Here is a 22891-nt window from a genome sequence, read left to right on the forward strand (position 1 = left end):
TAATAGTGAACTTGGATGGTCGAATGACAATCATTGTGGAAGAATATGGGACCACCGCAAAGTAGCAGTTTCTTCATAGTTGGGGAACTCCTCGGGTATGCAAAAGAATATAAGATTGTGAAATTAAGGAAGGATTTTAAAACACAGAATAGCTTGACAAGGACCTAAAAACAATGACTATATAGAACGTTGAGGGAATCTGTTTTTAAAAGAGAGGAAATGGGGGAGAGGGCTAGAATTGGCCTAAAAGCTTTTACTATGTTTAGTATAGAGTGGATGCATGCCATGAAACAGACAAACAAACAAACAAAAACCCTCTTTGGGGGTTATATGGGGGGATTTCAGAAGGAAACAAAGAAAACAACACTTGTTTCCTTTGCTGGTCTCTTCCTCCCCATCTGTATAGCAATCAAATGCTCAGGTTTAGGGATGGCAACTAGTCTTGAGGCTGAGCCTTTCCCCCTTGAAACCTCATTGCCTGCTGGTGAGACCCAACAACACTGCAAGATCTCTGTTCAAGACAGAGAACAAGAGCCACTCCTGTTAGCGATAAGTAGACATACACACCAGCAAACACTGTCAGTGGAAGCCCACAATGAGGCTTCCCCCGCTGCTTCCTCCAGTGTTCCCTGGGTGCCCCTGAAATTAGCTCTGGGAGGTCAGGAGAACACTCCAAACATGTGGGGAGGGTTTTTCTGACTAGCAAGCTGTTATGCTCATACAGAGGAAGCGTTCGTAATAGTACTGTACAATGAATTCCACTCACTGTGTTCAAAATTTGATGCTATGCTGTTGTATTCCATAGAACAGTGTTACTTATCTCCTTCTTTCCATGATTTGTTTTAGTGAAAGAGCTGATCCAAGTTACTGCAAAGATCGGATTACAGAAGGTGCCAATATTAACAAATCATTGGTTACTCTTGGCATTGTCATCTCCACATTAGGTATAAATAATGTTATCTTTCATTGGAGCAATAGCTAGACATAATGCTGCCATACAAAATGGCTTATTGAATCTTACTTTAAAATTTACCAGGCAAACAATAATGATGATGCATTATATTCTCACTTGGCATGTAAATCAATTAAGTGTTTGTAAACTATTGTAGTTACTCCCAAGGGAAATGACTTCAGCATAGGACAATAAATTAAACATTGGCCTCATTTGAGTGTCACAGTAAGCCAAACTATGATTTACCGGCAGCATACTCTTCTCATCCCCAGTTTTTCATTCCCATATTGTGCTGAGCTAAGCCAAGGTTTACTGTGTCGCCCGCACCTATGTTCTTGTTTAAGCACTCTTCTCACTCACCACAAGCTATACCCAAGAACAAACTCTTTTAACAATGCAGTTGTGTGATTTTGTACCTGTTTATGTGGGGAAGCATACAGTCTGCTTCCAGCATTTTCAAAAAGAAAAACCTCTGTAGGACAGTGTGCTCTGTCGCAGGGAAGTAAGAGCTGAAAGATGCTGAATGAAGTTGCAAGTAAACTACCTTCTGACTCCGAATAGCAATGGCTAACAGGAAGGTGCCTTGTGTCATTAAAAAAAAATAGTACTGGGTTAGTTTGTTTGCATGGGAGCTATACCACAAGGGAATATGTATCTAGCATCTTTAAATAGAAAAATCTTGGAGGAAGATGCAGTGAGGGCTCATCTAAGCTTCCATTTGTCCCATGAGTTGTAGTCACAGCTTTGTGCTTTCCAGACATGGGTTCGAGTGGTGTGTGTGTGTGTGTTTTGTCTCACTGAAAAAACCCGTTTACCACTGAATCAGAACAAACATCAGTTGGCTTTTCTGCAGATTGACATTAGTTCCAGTTCAGTGGTAAATAGCAGGTATTCCTGGGGGGGGGGGGCGGGAACCAGCATGGACCTGTGCCTACAAATTGCAGCACAAACAGAAGTCTGGATGAGCCCCGAGTGGAGGACATGTGACATTTACTATCATTCATTAGGTATACAACTCACATTTGACCCAGCAGATCAATTTGCAGTGGTGGTACTATCTGCATATTAACCCAGCAACAAACCATTGTGATTTTAGTTTTGACACAAGTGCTACATTAATCACAATTGAGTGATGACTGTATATTTATCACAGGGATGGGAAACCTGTTGACCCTTCAGATGTTGATAGATTCCAGCTCCCATCATCCCTGACCGTTGGCCATCACTGATGGGAGTTGTAGTCCAAGCACATCTGGAGAGCCATAGGATCCCCACCAGAGATTTAAATTGTACATGTCAGAGGCTTACGACTGTTTTCCCTGTTTTCAGCACAAAATTCCCAGATGTTCAGCAGCTGCCAGAGTATAAACAGCATAGCCAGTGAAGTGGATAGCAGTCACACAGACAATAACTCTGGAGCCAGTATCAGCAGCCAGAGACGTCAAGCTTACACTCCATACCGTGACTCCATCCTCACTTGGCTTCTGAAGGATAGTCTGGGTGGCAATTCCAAGACCATTATGATCGCAAGTAAGTTAACAATCCTATTTTCCTCGCAGGGTGTATTTTATTTATTTAAACAGTTTATGTACCACTTAACTGCAGTAGTTTCCAAGGGATTTACAAAGATACAATACAAAACATCAACATCAGCAAAAGCTATAAAATCAAACATCAATAATTAAAATGCCTGCTGGGGGTGGGGAGCTGGAAGGATTGCCTTGTTGAGTGTGCCATTTACTTATTTCAGCAGATTTTTATGCATGTAGCCATAATGCTCAGGGTTGCTAAGACTTTTTATTAAGAAAAAGCAAAACTATAAAAGCCATTCATAAAACATTAGTACATCTTAGCTTTAAAATGGAATTAGACAGATTCATGGAGAATAAATCTATCCATAGCTACTAGTTATTATGCACTATCATACTGGTTACTGAGGAACAGAAGTGGGAGAGGGTTAATGCACTCATGTCTTGCTTGTGGGTTCCCATAGGCATCTGGTTAGCCACAGTGGGAGACAGGATGTGGGAGTCTAGGCAGGCTTTTAGTCTGATGGAGCAGGGCTGTTCTTGGTCATACAATCAAAAGCAACAGGCTAAAACAAGTGGTCGCTCTACCAATAGCTCACCAACACAGCAGGCCAAATGCCTGCCAGAATAATGGTGCCTTGGCTAGGCAAGAGAGAAACGACTGAAGAGACAAGGAATTTCATAATTTAGGTGCTGCCACAGAGAAGGCTTTCTCCTGCATTCCAGCCGGTCATGTTCCTGCCACCAATGAGGGCTTCCTCTGCCGATCTTCATGGGCAGGCAGGCTTTTATGGGAGGGGATGGCCATTTAGAAATCCAGTGCACATTAATTTTTCCCCAGTGAAGCTATTGTAAAATCAGTGGCATGCATTTTCAAAGTCAGGCACCCATGAAGACCCTTAGTTGCCACCTTCTGGATCAGCTGAAGGTTCTGGAGGCTGCTCAAAGGCAGCCCATGTACAGTGCATTGCAGTAATCAAAACTGAGCATATTTAAAGCATGTGTCACCATGTGTCTGACCTTCCTGAGAATAGGGGCAGCTTCTGCTAAGCCCTTTTAAACCGTGCACCTGTGCTTGCAGGCTCGTCGTCTGTTTGCTTGTGTGCCTGTCTGTTTCTATGGAGCTTGAAATTTAAGAGGCTTGGCTGAGTGAGCCTCTACTCCAGAGGAAGGCCAGCCATCATAACTCATGTTTTCAACAATACATACTTTGTCAAAAATGTACATTTGATTTATCTGCTGTGATTTATCTTGAATTAACAGTAATCAGTGGGAGGCTCACTTTATAGTCACAATGCAGAATTAGTCTTAAGATGAGACTTCAAATTCCAGCTTAGTCAAGGACTTAGCGATTGGCCTTGGGCAAGACTGTAGGTAGTGTAAAGAGGGTTTGCTTTGGAGGAGCATTTCTGCAAAGGCGGAAACACTACATTGTTGTTTTCAGCCCTCTTGGACATCTTCATGCAGACAGGCTAAATTGAAAATAGGGTTTATATAGTCTTGTGGTTTTTGCATGGAGGGATAAAAACTGTGCTGTGCTTTTGCAATCAAAATTTTATTTACACAGTATTTCCCTTTTTTTATCTGTAGCTATCTCACCTGCAAACTCTTGTTACAATGAGACCATGAGTACGTTGCGGTATGCCTCAAATGCCAAAAACATTATTAACAAACCCCGGGTAAATGAGGTGAGCTACCATGTTGTTATTTTGTCATTTATTAATCAATGTGCTTCTCCATGTAACGGGTAAAGGAGTACAGTGGTGCCTCGCAAGACGAAATTAATTCGTTCTGCGAGTCTTTTCGTCTTGCGATGTTTTTCGTCTTGCGAAGCACGGTCCGTCGCAACTGCACCTCTTCAAGCGGCTTTAAGAAAAAAGCAAACAAACTGGCAAGACGTTTTCGTCTTGCGAAGCAAGCCCATAGGGAAAATCGTCTAGCGAAGCAACGCAAAAACCGAAAAACCCTTTCGTCTTGCGCGTTTTTCGTTTTGCGAGGCATTCGTCTTGCGGGGCACCACTGTATATATCTTACAAAAGTACAAGTGAAAGTCTAATAAATAATCTGTGAAGGGCAACAGCATTTTTGCCTTACTGTTTATGTGCATATAAAAATGTTATTATTTCAATGTGGTACTGTTAATTAATACTTAAGGTGTGATTTCATCATATATGTACCTGCTACACATGTTCACACCAAGTATAATCACGGTCTGAATTTTAACAGAGATAAGGGGGAGATTCAGTATAGATATGCTGTGCAGTAGGTGAATTATGAACTCAGCATGAGATCCATGATTTCCCCCCCCCCCATTAAAAGAAAGAAAGAAATATGGTGTAGCAACACCCTCAAGCATCCAGCATATTTCTTTTAGAACAAGCCATATGGAATCAGTTGCTTCCATGCTGTCATATAGAAGAAGAAGAGGAAGAGTTTGGATTTGATATCCCGCCTTTCACTCCCCTTCAGGAGTCTCAAAGCGGCTAACAATCTCCTTTCCCTTCCTCCCCCACAACAAACACTCTGTGAGGTGAGTGGGGCTGAGAGACTTCAAAGAAGTGTGACTGGCCCAAGGTCACCCAGCAGCTGCATGTGGAGGAGCAGAGATGCGAACCCGGTTCCCCAGATTACATGACTACCGCTCTTAACCACTACACCACACTGGCTCTCTGACTTTTGTATTATTATTTTTTGAAAAGCTTGTTTGTTCTCTAATATTTGCTATATTTCAGGATGCAAATGTGAAGCTGATTAGAGAATTACGAGAAGAAATTGATAGATTGAAGGCTATGCTGATGAGCTTTGAGCTGGTTTGTACACATGTTTAATTAAATGAAGTCTAAATTGGCCAGTCATTAGATCTGTATATAAATATATGTTTTTAGCAATATCACTTTTGTGTGAGTTGGGTTACTAAGAATACAGGAAACTGCTTTATACCATGTCAGTCAATTTGTTCCTCCAGCCCAGTAGTCCTTGCTCTGACTCGGGGCATCTTCCAGGCTCCCATGCAGATGTTACTAGTCTTTTTTAGGTGGAGATGCTGGACATTGTGCCTGGGACTTCCTGAGTACATCATGTGCTATACCACTGAAGCTGCTCTTAATAAATAAGTTAAATATAGCTATGTCTTTAAAGTTGAATAATCTAGAACTCAAATGATATCATTAATAACTAAGTCAGGAATGAAGCCGATCTCTGACCCACAGATGTTAATGGATTTTAACTCTTATCAGCCCCAACCAGCATGGCCAGTGGTCAGGGATGATGAGAGCTATAATCCAAAAACATCTGAAGATACACAGGTTCCTCATGCCTGGTCTAAGCATGCTGTAACATGCTCCCAGCACACACCCAGAAATCTCCAACTTAAAGCAAAATACAAAGCAAACTTGGAATGGTTATTAGTTATTAGCAAATGTCACTTGCTATAACAAAATTATAAAGTTGATATGATTGTTAACTTTAATTAAGCATATTGACCAAAATAGTGAGTTTGTTCATTTTTGAAAAATTACATATACCCCTTTAGGGTAGTCATGGTTTGAGTCTTAAATATATTGTGGAAACAATTTTTAGCTGTCCTAAAATTAGATTACTCCAAGAGTGGCTTTGGGACTTTAAAGGCAAGGTCTTCAGTCAGTCACAGCAAACACACAAGATTCAAAGGAATAATCAGAAGATGATGATACTGTATTAATGATATTTCTATACTGCATTAATGATATTTCAGTGAATCATGCCTTAGTTTATATCACCAGCCCACAGAGATAGGCAATGCTTTTTTCTGGGGGGACGCATACGCCTAAACATTTTGTGAATCTTTGTACTTTTGTCTATTTACTGTATTTATTTTTCCCGATTTGAACTATAAAATGGTGATTTTCTTGAGTCAGAACATTTTTTTAGTAAAAAAAGAAAAAAGAAGCAGCAGCGCTGGAGATAGGTATCTACTTTCTGATGCCTGGCACCCAATGGCTTTGTAGTCAATGTGACAAAGCACTGCTGAGTCATCTCAGAATTTCAGAGACCTCCCAGTGGAATCTTTCAGTCAAGTCCTGGAAAGAAGGTGACATCAAACTTGGGTCCTTGCACTCATATAAGGCTAGAACAGAGATTTAGCTGTCAGATCCAGAATTTCCTCCTTACTGTGATAAGAATTTACTTCCGAACCACTTAAGGTATGCACTAGTCCTTGCTCAGGGGAGGGAATATACCTTTAAGTGACCACGAAACCGAGAGACTAGCAAGCAAACTTCCTGTAGGAACCCGGTTTATTAGAGCTATGGCGCAATAGGGCAGCCTTGCCAGCTAGAAAAGACTGCATCAGAGGAATGTTAGAACAAAGCTTTTATAGAGTTTTACACACATAGCCATACATCATAAAGCATCATTGCATACATCAAAAGAGGTTACAGGTCAAGGGATGTAAAAAGACATGGCTCTACACTGATATCAACTTTGGTCTCAGCTTTTGCACTTAACCTCCAGTTGCCTTGACAGCCAGGCTTTCACTAAGGAACTATGGACATTCCATTCCCATATATTTCTTCATGGCTCAGCACTCTGGCGTGAACTTAAAACATCCTAGCAAAACACCCTGACTAACCATCTGTGCCCTTCTAATAATACAAATAAACTTCCCACCCTTCAGGGTCAGATAAGTATAAGATGCAGTGTAGGAGTGAGGCATGAGAGATTTGCAAAATACAGGAACCGAACCAGGAACACAAGAATCAAATCACTCATTGATACATAATATTACAGAGTAAATGCATGAAACAACTAAAGCAAAATCTATGTCAAGAATTAATATCAAAATTTCTATATCACTTCTCTTCCCAGTGCTCACCGCTGTGGTTAGGAATACTTCATATCTGTAGCTATGGATGGTCAAATATAGGATTATTCTGACATATTGGTTTACCTTGTGACTTCAGATCATTCACCTTCGTTTGAATATGGAAACATTACATCCCTAATATTTTGTTTCAACAGAGGAATTCTAGTCCTTCGTGGAGCGATGACAGAGAAGGAAATCTTACAGAATTAGTTCTTCAGAATGAACTTAAGGTATGCATAATTAAAAATTTCCCTAATACCTGTGTGGCATTTGTATAAGAGTGTATACATAAATATGCGTGGATATTTCCCCAAGGTCCATAAAGAGTGACCTTATGAATGCAGGTACATGGGGAAAGCAACCTTAAAGTGTCAGGGTCTCATACTGGGAACACTTGCAATGAGGACCAGTCACCTTAACTCCTTTTACTACCATTACAACTTGTAAGTGGAGGAAGCTGCTGGCCTGAACTTGACTATATTGCTATCACCACTAGAGACGGCTAGGATTCCAGCCCAGCAGGGATCATGTGACATAAGGAACCAAAATAGTCTCAGTTAGTCTCTATAGAGTGGCTGACTCAGCTCTTCCTTCTGGGCAACTTGTTGCTTAGTGTGCAGATCAAGTTTCTAGATTAGAATCCTCTTCACAAGCATGCTGTTAGGAACAATTGCCCAGCAGCCATCAGAGTAACTTATGTAATTTGTACTTTCTTGCAGGAAAAAATGGTTTTATGTAACGCTTTATAATTTACTCATTTACTGTTTCCAAAGATTGAGCAGTTGACCAAAGACTGGACAGATAAGTGGATTAACAGGAAAGCTATCATGGAAGAATACAGTGTGGATATCAACAAGGAAAAAGCTGGAGTGATGATAGATTCCAGTTTACCTCATTTAATGGCCATGGATTATGATATCCTTAGTACGGGAGTTATGCTGTATCATCTCAGGGTGAGATGCAACACTTGGTTTGTTTGGTTATTTTTACTTTAAGATAGCAATAGCTGTAGTTATACTGAATATGGAAAAAAAGTTTAACCTGCTGTGTTTGCTTAATAGTAATAATATGGACACAAATAGTTTGAAATAGTATAGAGTTTATCATTGTGAGATGAGATAAAATAATTGCATTCTTCTTTAAGGTTTTGAGAGAATCTGAAATCTATACTATTCCATCAATAGAAATTTTGCACCTCTTTCTTAATACTTCTATTCATATGTCTGGCAAACAAAAGGGAATGTTATATTATTTGGGCTTAGTAATACCATGTAGACTACATCATTGCCATGGGGAAACAGAAGAAACTTATGCTTTTAGAGTAAAATTTTAAGAAAGTGGATATAATAATTTAGCAATGGAAGCAAAAATCACAGCATTATGGACAAGCAGTGAATTTGGATATTTAACCAAATTTTTAAATAACGATGGATTATTTAATAGTTTCTGGTTATTATACAAAGCTGTAGTGCACAGTGGGTATCAGATACAAAGATTATAGTTGTTAATATTGTAGTTTTCCTTATACTATTTTAAAACATTGTTATAAAAAACATTTCAGCAATCATTCTGAAAGAGAAAACAGGAAACATAATTTTATTTCAATTTCCCCATAATTAGTTTGTCTGTTTTAACTGAAAGTGCTAAGTATGCTATGTTTTCTCTATAAGTACAGTGTACAGTGATAACCTTTTGAGGCCAGACTCCTGGGCAAGATGACTTATAAAAGGCACTAACTTTTTGGAAATAGAGAAATTTATTTTTAACAGTACAGTGGTACCTTGGTTTGCATACGTTTTGGATTAGAAACATGTCAAATCCGGAAGTGTGTGTCCTGGTTTGCAACCTTTTTTGGGATTACAACCCATTTTTGGGGGGATTACGTACAATTTTGTTTTGGAGGCCCCATTGGCGAAAGCCTCTGCAACGGATTATGGTTGTAAAGCAAGGTACCACTGTATAGCAGTTTGAGTTTAAAGATTTATACTAAAAAGGGAAAGAAAGGCCCAACTTGCTAAATACTACATTCATTTAGCTCTCTTTCTTTTGTTTCAAGTGTGAAGCTTAGTTTAATGACATGATAAATAGAATTTTTGCAGACTTATTATGAGTAAGTAACTGAAGAACCATTTAAACCAGAAAGAGGAAGATTAACTGCATAAGAAAAAGAAGCCAGCGACTTTTGTACCTTTATTAAAAGTGTAATTCTTACTTTAAAATGATTCTGTGATACATGTTTGGACACTTTTTGTTTGGTGCACGCGTTTAAAGCTGGAGTTCAACTTCCTAGAAATTATGGCAGCAAAATTATAGAAAGAGCTTATGCTTTACAATGTTTTTGTGTCAATTTAAAATTCTCCATTAAGGAACCTAGTCTAGGAAGCATGTGCAATATATGCATTAACAATACACCTGACATTCTCATATTTTTCCCCTTCTCCTAAACTAACTTCCACTGTTTAAAACGTGAGTATCATCCCACTTCAACTGACATAAAGTATCTTAAATTTTGGATAATTTACCTGCAGATGTTTCATTTATTCTATCCCTTTTACTTCTCAAAGAGCATTTCAGATCCAAGAGTGTTGGTGTTTGCTTTTTCTTTTGCACATTCTTTATGGCTCTTGGTACTTTTTCATATTAAAGTTTATATCATATAGCCCCCCATGACTGAATATACATGCCATTGTTTGGGACTGGTGCAAGATGCAATATTTCCCCATATTTCCCTTGGTGTCCCATTGAAACAGAAAGCCGACACTTCTTCAAAATGTTTATTCCCTTTGTTAGTTGCTGAGACTACCAGAAGTCTAACCAAGTTAACAGTTCTGACACAGTAGAAAGAATGGCTTTCATAGTCGCTTTTGCACAAGAGTCAATTCTGCAATACCTGAGAGAGAGTGAATATAGCTTTATATAGAAAGAAACCTTATTTGCATACTCACTAACAGGGATTTTCATTAAACCCTCTTGTCTGTTTCATTTACGCTGCACTAACAACTTTGTCCCCTCTTTCTTTGCTTCTAGATGCTGCCTTTTCTTTTCTTTATGCTTTGCCTTTTTAGATTCAGGTGTCTGTTACCTTCATCTGAGGAGCAAGAAGGTAAAATGTTAATATTTTTCCTCTACGTAGTGAACAGTGCTGTCTTGCTATCTCGCATGAATAGCAAAGGAAAAGAAGCCTGCTCTAGATCATGCTACATGAGAGGTGCTTTAACCCTTTCACTCTTCTTGTTTACCTGTATTTTACAATGTCTACCAGGTGTGGCAGCAGTTTTGCGTAAAAACAAAAGTATAGGATTTACTTGTGACAAAGAGCCTGAATATATTTAGGAGAGAAATTATAATTAAAATGTTCTCTCAGGACAGGGCTCACATAATCCTTGGTTTTATCTTTTGAAAAATAGCATGCCTTATATATAATGTGTCTTTTGACATTCACATATCTAGGAACGTTTGCTTTTTGTGTGAACTAGGTCCAGATTTTATTTATTTAGAGGTATAAAGGTAAAGGGACCCCTGACCATTAGGTCCAGTCATGACTGACTCTGGGGTTGCGGCACTCATCTCGCTTTATTGGCCAAGGGAGCCGGCATACAGCTTCCGGGTCATGTGGCCAGCATGACTAAGCCGCTTCTGGCGAACCAGAGCAGCACACAGAAACACCGTTTACCTTCCCGCCGGAGTGGTACCTATTTATCTACTTGCACTTTGACGTGCTTTCGAACTGCTATGTTGGCAGGAGCAGGAGCAGGAGCAGGGACCGGGCAACGGGAGCTCACCCCGTTGTGGGGATTCGAACCACCAACCTTCTGATCGGCAAGTCCTAGGCTCTGTGGTTTAACCCACAGCGCTACCTGCATCCCACATATACATATACCTTACTTTTAAAAGCAAAACACATTCACAAAGCAGTTTATCCCACATATTTATTTGTGCAATGCTGTCATCACATTGTAGTTCACATGCTTGTAGACAAATGGAGCTGCAAACTATAGTGTGATGGCATACTTCTGAGAGCTGGGTCATCGCAGCAGCACTGTGAATGTGAGGAGAATGGAAGCTGAGGAAGGGAGACTGAGGCAGTTGGATGGTCCAGGCAAGTTGCAGGGAAACAACTGACACAATCCAGGGCATCTCCCTAGCATCTATCCTGCTGTGCTTCTGCACTTCCCTCTGCCTTGCCTTCTGCTGCTGTGGCTGAAACAGCATTGTCTGTGTGAGGTGGGCAGTATGAGCAGGAGGAGGGTTAATAAGAATGAAGGTTGGCAAGCTCTAAGGAGGAGAGGGGCCAGCTCCACGTTTCTGAGGCGACTTGGGAACACAGGGTACAGACCCCTTGTCCCTTACCTTTCTTCTCCAAAGCATATTCTTCCTCTACTCTGGGCCTCACCCCATACCTTTTTATCTCTGCTTCTTTAGGTTCTCAAATATTTATAAGCTTCCTTCTCTCCCCGCCCCCTCAATTTCTTATACTTCTTTTCACCTTTTTGTCTCCCTCTCAACTTTTTTTTCATTTTGTGCGCTTTCTTCAGCATGCCGTCTCCTCGTGTCAACTTGCTGAACATGTGGTGTTCAGAAAATATCTCTGAAAAGGTTTCTGGACCCTCAGAACTTAATTTAGGCAGCAGTTGTTTTATGTTTTTCTGATCTGCTGATAAATATTCTGAAGAAGCAGGGGCTGAACTTCTTGCATCTTTGTAACCTTTCCTACATAAGAAGTTTGTTAGGGCAACTAATCATTTTTCCCATATGAGTCTCGTACAACACTATACATGAATATAATTCCCTCATCATTGCTATGTTTAATAACTGTGTTATGATTGTACAGTGTTATCTGTTGAACTGCCACCCTTCACTTCAGCTCTTGCGGGAACTAGATTTCATTTTTTATTTTTTGTTGTAATCTGCAAATTTTTCCAGGCAATGATTATTTCTTCATCTGTTTTATTTGGAAATAAGATCTGTCTTAATTAATTTAAGGCTGTAATCCAGTTCATCATTTGTGGTTCTTATTGAAATCAATGGCACTTAAGTACACTACTCAATTTTATCCCAGCATTCTATTATTACCCTTTAAAAAAAGCTGATTTAGGATGCGTGTATAATAACAAGCACGCTGACCGTTAAAATATTTTACATAGCAAATGATACCTTATTCTTTTGAGTGCATAGCTCTTTTTATGCCAGGAGATAAGTGTTAAAATTGTAGTGCTCAGCAATAGATTTGCTAGATTTTAGAGTTGGAGTGTAGGTTTGAAATCTTGTGTATTAAATGCTTCCAAACCATCTAGAAGGCTAAAATATGGTAGATAGCTTGTTATGAGAAAATTCAGAAGGATGAAACATTTTATGTAGCATACATAAAAGGATGAAACATTTTATGTAGCAAACATTTTATGTAGCATAGCAGAAATCAGCATTGCAACACAGAGCAAGCCAAGATGCACATGGTATGGTTTTATAAATTTGGGGCCTCTCGCTAAAGGTAGAACATATAGCTATCATGACTTGTAGCCACTTCAAGCTTCATTCTCTATGAATTTGTCTAATCACCACCCTTTGTTACAGTCAGTTCCGTGGTTTAACTGTGCACTGTGTGAATAAATACTTTCTGATTAAATGCATCAGGAAAGTTTGGGTTGGGAAATCTAAATGTTCTGAAATGTTCATAGGTTTTTGAATCTTACTGTCTAGAGTCATTTCTCTTACCTGAAATTTTAAAAACCAAATCGCTTGCCTCAAGCAGATAATTGCAGTGGAAATGTTGAACAACAAAAAAAAATCTGCACACAAACGTGGAAGGAATATATAAATCTATCCAAGTCTCTTTAAAATAATAATAGCAATAATAATAATAATAACTTACTCTGATTGTTCCAATTTTGTAGGAAGGAACAACCAAAATTGGAAGAAGTGATTCAAACCAGGAACAGGATATCGGTAAGAATTATGAGGGAGACCCCAAACTCTTGCAGAGAAATCATGAGAAATGCAACATCCTGTGATTTCCCCAAAACCTACACCGAACCGAACAAGGATTGTGCGTGTTCAGTTGCCTCACTCCAGTGGGGAGTAGACCTGGTAGGAGAGGTTAGCATGCATATTCCCCATGCTGTGGGAAAAGTTAATTTGGTTTTGGGGGTGATGTCCTGATGGCTACCCCAATGTCCCCATAATGATTGGGCCTCTTTTTGGTTCTTTTGGTGTTCTTTTATTGGGTCTGTACAGGGACGCGGGTGGTGCTGTGGGTAATAGCCTCAGCGCCTAGGGCTTGCCGATAGAAAGGTCGGCGGTTCGAATCCCCGCGGCGGGGTGCGCTCCCGCTGCTCGGTCCCAGCGCCTGCCAACCTAGCAGTTCGAAAGCACCCCCGGGTGCAAGTAGATAAATAGGGACCGCTTACCAGCGGGAAGGTAAACGGCGTTCCGTGTGCTGCGCTGGCTCGCCAGATGCAGCTTTGTCATGCTGGCCACGTGACCCGGAAGTGTCTCCGGACAGCGCTGGCTCCCGGCCTATAGAGTGAGATGAGCGCACAACCCTAGAGTCTGGCAAGACTGGCCCGTACGGGCAGGGGTCCCTTTACCTTTTTACAGGCATTCTGCTGAACTGGAGGCAGATGTTTTAAAAGTGTTGCAACTCTGAGAGGACCTGTGTATTGTGTGCCAAAGTTCCACACCCCCACGGTATCTCTACTAATTAGAAAGAACCAAACACGGTGTCTCTACTAATTAGAAAGATCCAGACACAACTCATTGGGTCAAATAAGGCCGCAACTTTATTGGTTACAGATTCAAGAGGTTTGGCGTAGATATTGGGCCATAGCCATTGACTTCTGGCCCACCTGCCGGAAGTGAAACCCTGGGCCACCCAACAGTCCTATGACTTGCATCAGATAGAAGGACCCCCACAGGGATCTCCATCTTGAAGTGTGCTGTGGCCCAAACCCCCGCCTGGGCATAACGTCAGAAGCAACTCCTCCTGGATCCCTTTCTTGAGATACCATTACATTTGGAGGGGTAGGCAGAGACCATAGCCTCCCCTCCATCCAAGACTCAGTGGCGGAGGAAGCTGCTTGGGCGCCTGGGACGGTGCACCCAGGGGCGGGGCGAGCAGCCCATAGGGGTGGGGGCACACCGTGGGGCCTCCGGAGTCTGCCTGCCTCCTCCCATTCAGCCTCTCTACAACTGGGGGGGAGGCAGCAGGCAGAGAGACACGTGGCTCAGGCACGCTGCAGGCCCCACGGTAAGTGCCGCTCAGCATTTTGTCACCGCCCTCAGTGATGACACCCGGGGCGGCCCGCACCCTCCACACACCCCTCCTCCACCCCTGCCAAGACTAAAGTTTGTCTAATGCCTAACCATCAAAAGTTGTGAGTATTGTGGTGAGGTAGACACAACCACCGGACTGGGGCCAATTGGCCTGGTAAACAAATTCCTGCCTGGCTGCAAATACGGAGACCAACAAATAGTCCATAGCAAGGTCAAAATTACAAATGACAGAAAATAATCAAATGGAGGATGGGAGGGTGATCTGATGAAGAACTGAATGCCAGGACCTGTTTATTGAACATTCACTTTGATTTCTTTTCACAAATTTCTTGCACTCTGTCTCACACAGAAAGCAAGTTAAAAAAAAAAGTTTATTAAAATAGCATCACAAATTGGAAACTAAATAACATTGTTTGCTGTACTATATCAGGAAACAAATGGACAGAGAAGTACAGATGCCTTCAGAACAAATTGGTTTTATTTTCAAAAACTGGTTAGAATGATCATTTGCGAAGAATAAATTTAAATCCTGTATAGTAGATTAACCTAATTCTTCAAGAATATAACTGTGCTGCTTAAATTGTGAGCCATCTGACAGAGACTTGTCATAAATTTTCCTCGCATTGCATGAATTATTTTAAGGGTAGTACAGATTAATAGCAAATAGCACGATTATCCTTACTAGTGTTTCTGGATAATTGCACTGGAGTTTTGTACCAAGAAAATAATGAATGTTTCTCCTTCACCACCCTGCAAAAAACAACAATAATTAAATAATAAATCCATGTGTTTTGCAGTTTTGCAGGGTCAGTGCATTGAAAGGGACCATTGCGTTGTAGACAACCAGCATGGGATTGTGACTCTGCGGCCTCTTCAGGGAGCGCATTGCGTTGTGAACGGTCATGAAGTCACAGGTTCTGTTCGTTTGTCACAAGGTAAATCCTGTACTACTATTTCTTTTACAGTACTGCTGCTGTCAAGCACACCTGGCAGATATGTAAAATGATTTGAGAACAGATTTATGGAACAGGATTATAAAGTACATTGAAGCATTGCATGACTTGATCCTAGCCATGTTTTCTCAGAAGTGAGTACTCCTGATTTCAGTGGGACTTCTGAGAACATGGGCCTACACTGCATATCATTTGTTTTTATACAAATTTGTGACTGCAGTAATTGCTCTATATTTGTTTTACTCTAGGCTACCCTAGAGCTAAATTGGAATTTTAAAGACAAGCGCCAGGATGAATACTTCCTTCTATAAAACGCATTAACTTTATTTCTGCTGCGTATACCTGATAGCTTTGGCTCAGTGCCTCAGATATTTTTAATGAAAGTCAATAGCTGAATGTCTCTTGAGTTCAATAGTGAATATATTAATGATGTGATGCACCAGATATATTGGTAGTCTTAAAGTTCTGGATTCATCTCATTTCATTTCAAGTAACTTTCAAAGTAGAAGCACTATAAAGGTGCCTTCAGCACTGGTGTGCAAGTCTCATCCTACATGCAGTGCTGGCTGTGGTGAACATTCTGTGGCGTATCTGTATTAATAATTTTATAATGCTGCTTGGAAAGAGAATGAAAATAAATCTGCCAACATCATGATGCCATTTGGAATACCATGTACAGTTAAAATAAAAATACAATTGAGCAGGAAAATCTGCAGCGGAAAGGCAACCAAAATGATCAAAGGGGATTGGGCATTTTCCTTATGAAGAAAGGCTAAAACTTTAATAAAAATATTATTAATAAAATAAAATAAAATAAAAAACTGTTTGAGGTATTTTGAAAAATTTGAGAAGCCGAGTTAATTCCAAAGTGGGATCTAAAATGTCTTTTTGTTACTAGAATATTTTCAGAATTAGACTGTTAACAAAAATAAATTCTAAATAACAGATAATATGTTATATCTAATTGTAGCTTTAAAAAAATACCATATTTGTAGTAAAATGTACTATAAATACATAGGAAAAGTCAAATATTTGCATAACAGATTAAATAACTGCTGGTTTCTCAATTTGCCTTTTCTTACCCCTGTTTTTAGGAGCTCTGGTTATTCTGGGCAAAGCTCACAAGTTTAGGTTCAACCACCCAGCTGAGGCTGCCCTTTTAAGACAAAGACGATCTGTAAGTTTGGAGTATTGTTTGTTGCTCCCCCCCCCCGCCCCTTGTTTCATTGACTGCTAATGTCAGTACTCTGTAGTAAATATGAGAACAGTCTCTTCCAACTCTATGATTCTATGATTCTATGATTCTAATGGTTTCCATGGTTACTTATTTGCCAGCAGAAAACATATGTACCTTCTAAAACAACAGCATGCCCCAAAGAAAAGGTTAGGGAATTGCTGTTGCATCACACTTGATACCATTGACTGTGGTGTCCTTTGCGTTGTTTGGTCAGGATGGTGCTTTGGGTCAGATGTTTTATAGTGGTTCTGGTCCTTCCTAGAAGGGCAGTTTCAGAAGAAGGTGATGTGGCATGCCACATGGTCTTTGGCCTTCAGAGTCCTTCAGGGTTCTCTTCTGCTGGAGTCCTTAAGCATTCCCTCCTCCACTGAATCATAGAATAGCGATACATTTTTTTGCTGCTGAATCACACTGTTGACTGATGTTAAACTTCTGTTCAACTTAAACCCATAGATCCTGTACACATGTACTGCTGTCCATCAATAAACAGCAGCGGGCAGCAAATAGTTTGATTCTGGCATACTTTCATGCATTGTGCCCCCACGCACACATAAGAGTTGGAACCGCAGCACAGGAATCTTGAGGTGGTAGGTCTGCTGTAGAGTAGCTGAAATAGGCACAATTTTACAGGACCTTTTCTTGTTCTCATTGAAATTAAATTCAGGTTTAGGGAAAATGGCACATCTTTTGAGAATTCCTATTCACTTCTTTAGGGTTTGTGCTGAATCTTTGTCCAATAGATTGTGCACATTAGCATTCAGAATCACTGGTAAAACCCTGAATGTAACTTAAGTCCTCTTTCTGCGTACATATTTATAGCCATCATTGTCAGCCAGGAGGACCCAAGCTCTTTGTTTCATGGTTGGCTTGGGTATAAGGCCCAGCCTAAGACGTGAAAGTGGGATTTAAATCTAGGTTTCATTATCGAAACTCTTTGCTCTATGGAGCAGGGGCTGTATCTTACATCAAAAACTCGCAACAGTGATTCTAGCAATTATTTTAATCATCTTGTGGTATTTACTTCCTTCCCCATCTTTTCTGTTTTATAGATCAGTGAGTCCTCTTCTGTGATAAGTTGCAGATCTCTTGAATGGCTGGATTTGGATGGTGACTTCCCTTCCTTTCCTCATAGCTTTTATCCAGCTGAAACAGAAAGGTATGTTTAAAAGGATTTAACTGAAATAAAATGGGCAGAATTCATCTAACAAACTCTGTCAGCTTCCACACTTGCCCCCCTCCTTCCTCTGACCCCTGAAATCGGCTACTGGTATATGTGTCCGAAGAACCCCCTGAACAGCACGGGATAAGGGAAGGAGGTGGTCATTCCATCTGGCATACTGAAATGCTATCACATTTGTAAAAGTTGTTGAATTCCACCCATAATCTTCACTTCACTTCCTTTTTAACAATACAGTGGCCTACAAATGCATTTATTTTTTATAGTAGCATAGCCACGCTTTCACAGTTCTGAAGCCTTCCCACTACTCTTAATACTAGGGGAGACCATTGGGAATGTTTACATAATGTATATTCTGAAGTTCATACACAGCTTATTCTTTTCTTTTAATGATTCTGGGTCTGCATCCCAGCTGCACTGTCTCATGACAGAAATAAGAGCTTTAAGAAAGAACAATATCTAGCCTGAGCTGTGCTGTATGGGTTAAATTTTATGTCAGGTCCTGCGCAGCTGCTGTAGTCCTCTGCTGCTGCTGCTGCTGTGTTATGCCGAGGTTATGGTGTGGTATTGAAAACAGCCTCTTGATTGGATAGATGTGCCAGGGGGGAGAGGTATCGGACAAAAATGCAAATCAATGGATGAGCTTGTTGTGTTATAACTCAGACTCCTAAGTGCTTTGAGTGCTAGCCTTAATTGATTTGCAGGGATACTGAATACCTTTCTTTTCATCCCTAGTCTGTTTTTTAAAATCTCATAACTAAATTATACCTAATATTTAGGGACTCGGGAAATCTGATTTGGCTGAGTTGTTTTTGTTTTTTTTAATCTGACAATGGTTTTCAGGGACTGTATTTTGCCTTTTGCTTGGGATCTGTGATCCAAGCCTCCATATATGGTTGCAGCAAAGCATTCTGCTTCATTACTTGGCTGTGGCTGCCATAGCTACTGAAAACTGCATTATGCTGTAGAAGCCGCCAGATTCTGCATAAGCCTTAGAGGCGTTTTTGGGGAAGAGGGGAGGGAGTTACACAATAGAATCCTGGGAAGCTGATGACAAAACAGCCGGGAGAAAACGTGATTCTACAAAAGGCTGATTTAGTATGCTGACTGCCAAGTTAACGCATAGGACGAGAAGATGAAAAATGAATCAGCTGTTTTCATAATCCTAGAAATGTTCTCGACAATTGGTACTTACAATTGGTTTAAGGTCAGTGACATTTAGAAAATAAACATTGGATGTGTTGATTACTATTTATTGATATGAATTCTATCATTGTAATTATGCTTTTAATGTTTGTTAAATCTAGTGAGCAATGTTTGTTATATTCCACAAAGGGTTTCTGTTCTCCCCATGCCTTAGTTTGTTTGTTTTGCCTGTGTCATTCCATGATGAGAGTCGGGTCTGGCAAAGCAAAAGACAGTATCTTCTAGAGTAAATGTTTTTTTGGGGTTTTTAAATCACGGTATGGCTTCATTAACTTTTTTTTTTTTAAATTGAAAGAAGGGAAACTTGATTAGTAGGTTTATTTCTTAGTTCATGAAATGCTGGGATTTAACAGTTCCTGAAAGAAGCTGGAGTTGTATCAGTATCTGGGTGACAATGCTTCTGTTGACCAGTAAAACAACCACCTGTGCAAATTTTGGAGTATAGAGGCCTGCTTTATAGTAACAAATAATTTTAATGCATTTACTTTGACATTATTCTCCATGTGGAACGTTTGGGGTGGGGATGAGCTGTGGCAGAACACCTGCCGTCATGCTACTTAAGATTACCGTGTCAATGATTATCCACAGAACAAGCAATTATACTTCAAGGCAGTGAAGTGTCCATGCCTAAACATTGCAATATACAACAATAAAAACAGTATTGATGTGGATGGGACTGACATCCAAGCCCCAGGTCCTGCCATTTTCCAGTTCTTTCGTATTTCAGTAGAGGCACCTCATGCCTTCGGCGTTACCTATGTGATGCAAGCATCAGGCTGGATGAATTTTTATTACCAATCTACTTAATGCAGTTGTCTCTGTGCTCTGAATACATATAGGATGTTTTCTGTTTGTTCTTGGATTGAGTACTTGAATCTGCTGACATTTTTAAGAATTGCTGGGAAATACGGGAGCATAGAAACCAATGCTTTCTTCACTTTATGTAATGCAACCCCCTCAGTTATTTTCTCCTTCTGTGGCATTAATCACTGAGATAGCAAAAATTGTAGAGATCTGCAGTACTGTATCATAGTACGGTGTGCACTGTTGCATTTTATAACCGCTGTTTTTCAAGACCTGAGCAATGAATGGTTCATAAAGCCTAATATCCTGTCTTTTGTAGTGTCCATTAGCAAATGCTTTGGTGACCATGAATAGGACTGGTGTACAGCAGTTGATCTTCATTCAGCTGCAGCTTCTGTGTGTAAAAAAAAAAAAAGCTGGGGGGGTCTGCGTGAAGGTTAATAGCCTCTCATTTAACAGCTTTTAAAAGACCTGTTCTCCTTGAATTGGTCTAATTACTTTTTGAGCTGAACTACAGCTTCCCATTTAAATGGGGTGTTTAGCTTTAACGACAAGTTCTTATGTTTTAGAAAAAGGGTAAAAGGAGCCTTCTGGTTCCTTGTAATGGGATGGACTATATTTTGAAGAAAATATAGTCCATAAAGGGAGCCTTCTGGTCAGTTTAGAGCAGGGGTAGGCAATCTAAGGCCAAGGGGCTGGATGCGGCCCAATCGCCTTCTCAATCCAGCCCGCAGACAGTCCAGGAATCAGCGTGTTTTTACATGAGTAGAATGTATCCTTTTATTTAAAATGCATCTCTGGGTTATTTGTGGGGCATAGGAATTTGTTCATTTTTTTCTTCAAAATATAGTCCGGCCCACTACATGGTCTGAGGGATGGTGGACCGGCCCCCTGCTGAAAAAGGTTGCTGACCCCTGGTTTAGAGCCACAAAAGACTTTAGATAAGCCTTTCTTCTTCTTTAGCTGAGGGGAAGACATATGCATTTAGAAAGCTTGGAAGTAAATATGGCTTATGACTTGCCAGGTATAGGATCATTTATTTGTTTCCTTGGCAACCAGGTGTTTCATAGCCTCCAGATAATCCTAGAACTAGAATGGATGCACCTTACATTGATAGCTGGGTACACTTTCCATTCATTTCATCAGGACTGACATCCATAACTGTCCAGAAGTTTCAGCTATTATACAGTATCTGCCTCCTAACATGAGAGCGATATGGGAATCTCCACTGGCTATGTTTACAGACTCTTGTACCAATTGAGCACAAAACATTTTCGACTCAACTCAAAAATCTTCTTGTATGGGAATGCACTAACACACATGCAGTGGAGAAGGAAAGGCAAATAATGAAATTATTGCTTTAAGTGAGGATCTTAACTGCTGCTGGTGGTTTAAAAAGCAGGTTTCCATTCTTCAAAACAGCTAATGATACATGCCCCTCTTAGCTAGTTATTTTGCTGAACTGAAACAGTTGAATACAAATCACAATAAATATATTGGTCTCTAATAATGAGTCATACAACTTTGAATTGGAAATTGGGTTTTCCCTTTCTATAAAAAGTTGTAAAACTTTACAAGGAAAAAACTTAAGAGATTTTTGCTTTGAATGAATTTTAATAGGCAATGGTGCCAGATGCCACACTGCAACTGAAAACCTCATTATTCCATGGTTTGATAGGGATTAGGGTGATGACTTGGATACTGGACCTGAGTAGATGGAATGGGCTGAGTACTCAGTTCAGCACCAGCATGGGCCAGAGGGCCAGAAGGGTTTTGCCCATGGTACATACAGATTCCATCACAAGAATACCACTCCACATTGGAGTGGGTTTATACGGCTTGTATCTGGTGCTGGACCATAGAGACAGATGAGGGATTATGCTCATCCTGTCCACCCTGTTGCCAGCAGCCTCTCTGACTGAGGTTTGGAAGGTAAAGAACCCAGGATGGTGGTCTTAGAAATTTCAGTGTCCATTCCGAGACTGTGGGGTGGGGTTGGCTTGGGACTTCATGGCCACCTTGGCAACAGTGGGGCTGTCTTAGTTTGCCATCAGCCCTATACAAATGGCAGGACCACACCCTCACTTTTTCTTTGCTCCAGGTGAGATGGGCAATCTCAAAATAGGAGAGAGGGGTTCCAAATAACCCCAGTGTCAGGATCAGGGCACTTTCTGGTGGAACCTGGGAGATTCCTGAATGCTCATGAGGATTTTGAAAGCCCTGGCCTTCTAGAATGAGGAGCTACAACAGACTTTTGGCACAGTCACTCATGAGTGCTCTTTCCAGTGTTGTAGAGCATGTATGGCTGCCTGGTATCCCTGCAAACTTTGTGTGATGAAACTATTGGGAAGACTAGCTGCAGATGGGCACACAACACATTCTGAAGCACTAGTTAGAGGTGCATGATCATGCCTACCTCATGGTAGTGTAGGAAGCAATGAAGTACTTCCTCCAATGCTTCCTCAAGTAAGTTATCTGACAGAGCTCTTTAGAGTGTTCAGAGGGCTGTTATCTACCCCTGTTAGTGGAGCTATAGAGTCCACTGCAAATTGTTTGCAATATAGTTTATGAATGAAGCCAGTCAAAATACTCTTGATGCTGTTACTGCAGAATCTGCTGAGGTGCCCAACACACCATCTGAGTGAATGTTTATGTGATCATTTTCAGTTATTAGGGTTTAATGTCTCCTTGTAGCATTGTGTTTGATGCCTTGCCATCTCAACCAACCCTCTTGACTGATTAGAACGAGCAACAACCGCCCTCCCCAACAACAACCACCTCCCCATAACATTACCCCAGCCCAGGAATTTGTTCAGCAACCTCAGCTTTTGTAGCTGGAATCAGTCAGGGCCCCTCCCTACCAGGCGAGGTGGGAAAAGGCCTGCAAGGCAGGGAGCAGGTCTTTAGGGACTCATCAGCAT

The 22891-nt window shown here is 40.6% G+C and overlaps 1 protein-coding gene across 7 annotated transcripts in view; it reads left to right on the plus strand.

Annotated features, from left to right (window-relative positions):
• STARD9 (StAR related lipid transfer domain containing 9) overlaps positions 1–22891 on the plus strand; it is an 84623-nt gene that overhangs the window by 33145 nt on the left and 28587 nt on the right. For 6 of the 7 annotated variants that reach the window (XR_008329831.1, XM_053383824.1, XM_053383807.1 and 3 more), the window contains 10 exons: positions 847–944; positions 2282–2482; positions 4072–4169; positions 5214–5291; positions 7480–7554; positions 8098–8277; positions 13216–13267; positions 15391–15528; positions 16641–16723; positions 17833–17939. Coding sequence is in view for 6 of the 7 variants with exons in the window: in XM_053383824.1 (XP_053239799.1) it covers positions 847–944; positions 2282–2482; positions 4072–4169; positions 5214–5291; positions 7480–7554; positions 8098–8277; positions 13216–13267; positions 15391–15528; positions 16641–16723; positions 17833–17939 (1110 nt within the window). In the remaining variant the exon portion in view is untranslated. Of the gene's footprint in view, positions 1–846; positions 945–2281; positions 2483–4071; positions 4170–5213; positions 5292–7479; positions 7555–8097; positions 8278–10351; positions 10428–13215; positions 13268–15390; positions 15529–16640; positions 16724–17832; positions 17940–22891 lie in introns of those variants that run through there. The other variant, XM_053383845.1, reaches the window with a different exon arrangement.

Source organism: Podarcis raffonei, chromosome 1 (assembly GCF_027172205.1).
Source record: "Podarcis raffonei isolate rPodRaf1 chromosome 1, rPodRaf1.pri, whole genome shotgun sequence".
In the NCBI taxonomy this organism is placed as follows: domain Eukaryota; kingdom Metazoa; phylum Chordata; class Lepidosauria; order Squamata; family Lacertidae; genus Podarcis; species Podarcis raffonei.